Source organism: Talpa europaea (assembly GCF_964194135.1).
Source record: "Talpa europaea genome assembly, chromosome: 8".
NCBI classification, from domain to species: domain Eukaryota; kingdom Metazoa; phylum Chordata; class Mammalia; order Eulipotyphla; family Talpidae; genus Talpa; species Talpa europaea.
Window position 1 is genome coordinate 93,365,004 of NC_140075.1, and position 7,033 is coordinate 93,372,036.

The 7,033-nt window shown below is 35.1% G+C and overlaps 1 protein-coding gene across 2 annotated transcripts in view; it reads left to right on the forward strand.

Moving 5' to 3' along the window:
- The window catches only part of FUT8 (fucosyltransferase 8), a gene marked incomplete at its 3' end in the record, with an annotated part of 109,712 nt that extends 104,812 nt beyond the window's left edge, over positions 1-4,900 (forward strand). For both annotated transcript variants that reach the window (XM_084239834.1, XM_084239835.1), the window contains exons 8-9: positions 2,502-2,652; positions 4,583-4,900. In XM_084239834.1, the coding sequence (XP_084095960.1) occupies positions 2,502-2,652; positions 4,583-4,900 (469 nt within the window). The remainder of the gene's footprint in view (positions 1-2,501; positions 2,653-4,582) is intronic.
- Between the last annotated feature and the right edge of the window lie 2,133 nt (positions 4,901-7,033).

The following is a 7,033-nucleotide window of genomic DNA, read 5'->3' on the forward strand; positions in this document are numbered from 1 at the left end:
TGTGGTAAATTTCTTCACTAATTTATTGAACAACAATATTCCAGGCATAGAACACACTGGGAATACAAAAAGAAATAAAAGATAATGTATGGCTCATAATTTTAGGGACTGTCATGTGATGGTGTGTAATTTTGCAGATAAATATAGTATAGTTAGATATGGTCCTGAAGAAGTTGTATACCAGGTACTCTGAAATCCTGGCAAAGACTTTTCCCCCAGTTCAGAGAAGAAGAAAATTTTATGTTAGTTTACAACTTCAAGTTAGTCCTTTGTGGGTGACATAAAGAGAAGGAAAAAAAATATTACCATTGCCAATCTCTGCAATCTTCCAGGAGAAGATTACAGATCTTACTTGTGGGGGAAAAAAAAAAAAAAAGGCAAGAAACAGACATACTTGTGCAGAAAGGTCCACTGTGAGAACTGCAAGATCTCCCTCTTTCATGCACCGTCTTTATGTTTGGCTTTTCCATTCTTTTTATCCTTCATTAAGTGGCCTTTTGCTTATGGAGATAAGACCTGAGGAACTTAGGTGATCTTTTGATTTGGTTCCAGGGGAAGGACTTTAAATTAGAAAAGACAATAATGTTAATGTCACTTCTCAGTAAATAGGTCACTCCTTTATTTCATGGAAGACCCTAGCCATACTGACAAAGTTAGTCTTTATTCAAGGATAAGACCCTATACTGGTGTGTTTTACCAACTCCCCTTCTCCTTTATCCTCCAGCCTTTTCAGATTTATTTGTTCTTTCAGCCCCATGCCTGGGTATGCCACTTCACGAGAATCACATTAAAAGGCTTTTTTGGTGGTTTTCCTTATAGAACAAATGTGACATTTCCTTCTCCCTGATTTTGGAACTGAAGAGAGCAAAACTGATGATGAAGCCAGTGGATCTGACACTGAAAGCCAGTCAGAAACACTTACGATATTAAGCAGTATTTGTATTCATTCATTCATCCGTTCACTTTCCAGCTCACTTATTCCAGTTCCAGGTCATGGATAGATGGAGCCTGTCCTTATAGCCCTGGACAGGGCACCCTTTCATTGCAGGGTGTACTGGCATGCACACCCACACTCACTCAGAGTGGAAGAATTTAGACACTCCAGTGAACCCAGCATGTATATCTTTGAGGAGTGGGATGAAGCTGAAGTAGCCAGAGAAAACCCACAGACAGGAAGCATGTGCAGACTCCACACTGACAGTGACCTCACCCAGGAATACTTGTTTTTCCTCCTTGTCAGTGTTGGAACAAAATCATGTTGAATGAAATGTGATGTAAGGACCTGCTGAAAACTGGTTTCTGATATTTCAGGGATTATAAATAGGAACTGTTTTTCTTTCAATAAATATTTATTGATTCTCTTATATTCCAGATTCTCTTCTAGGTGCTAAGAGTAAAACAGTGAACAAAGCAGTTGAAATGCCTCTCTCTATAGAACTTACATTTCAGTTAGGGATGGTGGAGGTAGGGAATAAATGCAGGTAGTGAATAAACAGTCAAATGATATTATGTCAAATCACATTAAGAGCCCTGGAGAAAAATTAAGCAGGTAAAGAAGGTAGAGATTGTCAGGCTCCTCACTAGTAAGGTAATATTTGAGCAGAGATATATAAGGAATAAACCCAGACTGGGCATCTAGAGGAAGATCTTGTTTACCAATCATAGCTAATATTAAGCATTGCTTAGCATTTACTGTATGTAAGGTACTCTTCTATGCACTTTACACTGCTTAATGTATTTAATTCTTACGAAATTATATAAAGTAGATACAAATATCCCCTTTTTATATAATTTCCCCAAATTTGCAACTCAATTCTGAAGATCTACCTAACACACTGAGAAAATATATTCACTCTATACTAAAGTATAATTAAACCTCAGAGTAGAATTATTTGAACATATGGTAGACTTTTTGAAGATCTCCTGTTTTAATATTTTTAAACACGTATTGAGCCAAGACTACTAAAATCTTGGTGGACATTACAAGGAATTTGCTTCATAAATGTGTTATAATAGTATTCCATTAACTATTATTGGCTTAGGTGGTGTTTTAAGATGTTAGAGGAGGTAAATATGAATTATTAAAAATTCTAAATTAAGAATTTAAATGAAGTTTAATCATAACATTCTTACTCTAAAAGAAAAGCTCAACACTCAAATATGAAAGCAGCTTGAAAACCTCTTAAGAGCTCACTCATTATAAAGAAAATAAGAAACCTTCTGTTTCCAATTCTGTCATGAGTTAATGAGGGACATTTTGATGCATGTATGTGTATTTTATATGCTCACTAATAGCACTTAACATACAGAGCTCTCCAGAATGACTTCTGCCCCACTGATAATTTCAAAGATGCTTTATCAACTACTCTGTTGAATGCCATATTTAAAACTCTCCTTGTAACTCAAAGGAGTAGGTACAAGAATATCTCCCTGCTAATAGAACACTAGTAGAATACTGTGATTTCAGTGACTATGTACAAATTTCTCTTTTTTTTTTTCAGGTACCCCAATTATGAATTTATTAGTGATAACTCTATCTCTTGGTCAGCTGGACTACATAATCGATACACAGAAAATTCACTTAGGGGTGTGATCCTGGATATACACTTTCTCTCGCAGGCAGACTTCCTAGTGTGTACTTTTTCATCCCAGGTAAGTGATAATAGGGTGTTTTTACCTGACATATAGTTTTTGGCCATATTTGGATCAAGAAGTTCTTGGAGTTCTGTGTATGTGTGTGATTTCAGTGTTTTCTTGACTGAGGTGCAATTTTCCTAATATTTTGAAATGATCCTTTTTGTAAAGAATGTAAAGATTCTGGGAAGAATGCTATTTGAGTGCACAGAATATTTGGTTGTTAAGAAGGAGTAGTTGACTATATCTCCACTAAAGCCACCTACTAAATTTGTTTAAAATACTTGGCTTGTTCACAGTACTTAATAGAAACAAGAAGTAATTAAGGTTACTTAAATACTTTTCTGCTTTTGCATACAGTCCCTCTGAAACCAGAATCCATCCATTTCTACCTAACAATGCACTGATATTGAGAGAATTAAACACCCAGCTTTGCCTCACTTGATTGCTTTGTAAAAAAAGTAAGAAAGGAAATGTAATTCCTCTTCAAATCCTACTATATTTCTACCTAGCAAGAAAGTGTACTTCAAATTTAAGCAGTACCTTATCACAACCACTCTTTGAGATTAATTGTCGCAATTAATTGTGTTATGGGTTTGGTGTATGTGTTTTTGATGAGTGATCCAATCAGATTTATATGCCAACTGGAATTTCAGCAGAGCAATATATGAAATAACTAGAGAATAACTACCGAGAAATAGAAATTATGTATGCCTAAATGCTTAGAAGAGAAAATAAAATATGTGAAGGAAAACTACATCATTTTCATGGGAATACAGTTCTGAGACTATGTTGTCTAAAATGGACTGGTGATAATAATTTTTGGAATGATACCTACTCCAGTAAAGGCTTTATGAGTTCCTTCAATGTGGAAAAAGCTTGATATCTTCTTCAGAATGCTTTGACAATCCTGATGTTTTTCCTCATGTAAACTTTTAAATAAATGTAAAAGTATTGTATAGGGACAATAAAACTAAGATAACCCAACTGGAAATTTAAGAAAATTTGACTTGCGTTCTCTGTTTACAATATATGAAAGAAGAATTTTCTAAGTAAAATGATACTATTTCCTCTTCAGTCTTCACCTATTCCTAGAAAAGTCACTGAAACCCATTTACACTATAATGAATATATTTATTAAATGCTTAAAATGTTACCCTTCCAAGGAGATATAGTTTAACTGTATCATCAAGCTTTTAGCTCAAGGAGTGATGCTCAGATTTTGAAATTGTAGTTACCATCCTGTGAGCACAGTAGGTATTCATTGAGCAGAGAAATTTTTTAAGTAGCCTTAAATACATCAGGTAGATTTATCTTCTTCAAGAGCTAGCCCATCTTATTTCAGTCCTAGACTGCTGCAGTCTACACAGCACACTTAAAACTCTTTAGAACAGAATGGCAAATATGTTTTAGCTCATTTACTAATGGTCGTTGATTGTCAGTAATTACATGAATTTCTGTTGCGAAGAATACTGAAACCACATCAAATGAGGAAAAAAGAGTATGTGACTGATTAACACTGAATGAAGGACAGGGAGCAGCAACATTCATGCAAAATATTTATAATCGTAAACCTTAAATTCTTAAAGGGCACAAACTGTCATATTCATTTTTGTGCCACCAGTGCCCAACATGGAGCATATAATAAATGTTTAATAAAATTAACTGAGTCATATTCTCAAAGTGTAATTTTGCATTATATATTTTTACTCCCAGCAACCTTAATTGTAATAATCTTTTATGTTTCAAGAAAAAGACAAGCACGGAGATGAAGAATGACTTGTACCACCATCTGAGAGCAACTTGTGACCAGAACCTACTACTTCTTATCCTCTCAGTCCAAGTCGAAGTCCTAGTCTAGTCCTAACCAATTTGTGCAGTGACTTTCAAATTGCTGTGAAGAACATCTTACGTATATTAACTGCTTGTTTTTTCATTCATCCCCAAGGTCTGTCGAGTAGCTTATGAGATCATGCAAACACTGCATCCTGATGCCTCTGCAAACTTCCATTCTTTGGATGACATCTACTATTTTGGGGGCCAAAATGCCCACAACCAGATTGCCATTTATCCTCACCAACCTCGAACTGCAGATGAAATCCCCATGGAACCTGGAGATATCATTGGTGTGGCTGGAAATCATTGGGATGGCTATTCTAAAGGTGTCAACAGAAAACTGGGAAGGACTGGCCTGTACCCCTCCTACAAAGTCCGAGAGAAGATAGAAACAGTCAAGTACCCCACATATCCTGAGGCTGAGAAATAAAACTGAGATGGACGAGATGGACAGCCAAACTCAGTTCAAACCATTTGAGCCAAACAGTAGATGAAGAAGGCCCTGATCTAACAGTACATGTTTAAAGGAGTAGACACCCTCAGCACAAGGAGCAACTGGGAACTGATAGATGCTTTGTTGGTGGAATTCCTCTCTTTAACAAGGGCTACAATGCCCACAAACCCATGCACAGTTCAATAATGTACTCACATATAACATGCAAACAGGTTGTTTTCTATTTGCCCCTTCTTTCAAGATTATCCCCATGAAACAAACACTGCCACATTGTGTAATTTAAGTGACACGGACATTTTGTGTGAGACTTCAAACATGGTGCCTATACCTGAAAGACCTATGTGACCTAATAGGAGACCTGACCTCCCTACTGCAGGGAGATTGATTCTTAGCCGGTGGTGGTATTGTAACCACTGAATTTACTCCAATCAACAGATTCCGAATGAGAATGGCTGTTTTTGTCTGAATTTTTTTTTTTTAAGTAATTGCATCAGTTCATCCACTTCATCATTAATAAGTGAAGGATACATCCAAAATAAAATATTCACACTCCATTAGGGACTTTTGTAAAACAAGGCCATGAAAAAAATTCTTTAGTACTACTCAATGTTTCTGGACATTCTCTTTGATAACAAAAAATAAATTTTACAAAGAGGAATTTTGTAAAGTTTCTGGAATTTTACATCATTGGATGATGTAGTAGTCAGGTTTATTGTGGAAAAGCTATGATAAAAAGGAGTTTTAGAGTTTCACTGTTTTACATTTTTCTGTTTCTGAGTGAGTGACTAATCAGGTCGTAGCTCAGAGTCATTGGTCCATTTTAATATTGATAACTGAATTTCGTTGGTGCACTTTACAAAGTTGCAAAGAACACCCTGAGAGCTTTTATTCTCTTATTTTGGAAATAGTTTATTTGTTATAATTGAATTAAAGTACACTCCTTGCCCCCAAAGAAACTATCATCTCCATTTTTAAAACTAACAATTTCAGGCTTATTGGTAACCTTTCTTGTTGTGGCTATTTTCACTTCTGGTGAGGGGGGTTCTGTTACTTATCCAGGAACCAACTTGTGTCCTTTGCTGTCATCATCTGCTTTTGAGAGTACCAGAAACCTCTCTATGGTTAAATTTGGCTCTGTTTCTGAAATACGACATGTCTCACATAGCATTGGGGAACCACCAAGACAAATCAATCTATGAATGGACTTGGGATTATATCTTCCAAATACTTTTAGTAATTCTATTGTTAGAACCACTTCAGACATTGATGCTCTTTGTCTAAACATCACTTTTCTCCTTATAAAAACACTTCCAATTATCCGTAGCTTGCTTCCTTCAGATGCCTGGCAAGAGTATTTCATAGCATGTATTCTGCCTTCTAAAAGAAAATTTTGATCCATGTAGGAACCAGTAGCAGTCCTGGTGTTGTATATCAGGAAACGCAGACAGAACAGCTGTCCTTCATGTTGTCACTAAATGAAAATACCTGTATGCAAAATCTCCCCACCAAACTTACCCAAATTTTTGTCTGCCAGTCAAGTCTCCCAGAGTAAAATCTAATTACCTATAGTGTGGGTAAGCAACTTGCAATTTAGTTTTGGTACACAAATAAAAGTCATTTGAAACAAATCTCCAACTGAACAGATGTACTTTTGAACATGAGTATTTTTTAACTCCTGTCTCACTTGTCATCAGAACATAAGTAACTATCCATTTTTTCTCTTGTAGGAAAACGATATCAGTCTTTTTTTCATTCCATAAATGATTCTTTTTCAATGACCGAAGAGTAGTAATATGAAGGAAATGAATTAAGGAATGTTTCCCAATTGGAGGCAAGGTTTTAATTTTTAATATTTTATCTTTCAGTTTTAGAATTTCCATTTAATTATTTTTTATACTTCTTATTTCTCTGCTGAATTTTTATTCATTACAAACATGTTTTTATATCTTTAAATATAGTTATAATTGTTTTAGAATTCTTCTAAATCCAATATCTGAATCATGTAGTTGTTGGTCTCCATTATTTTTTCTCTAGAGAATGAGTCCTATTTTTCTGGTTCTTCTTTTTTTTTTTTTTTTTTAAAGATTTATTTATTTATTTATTTATACA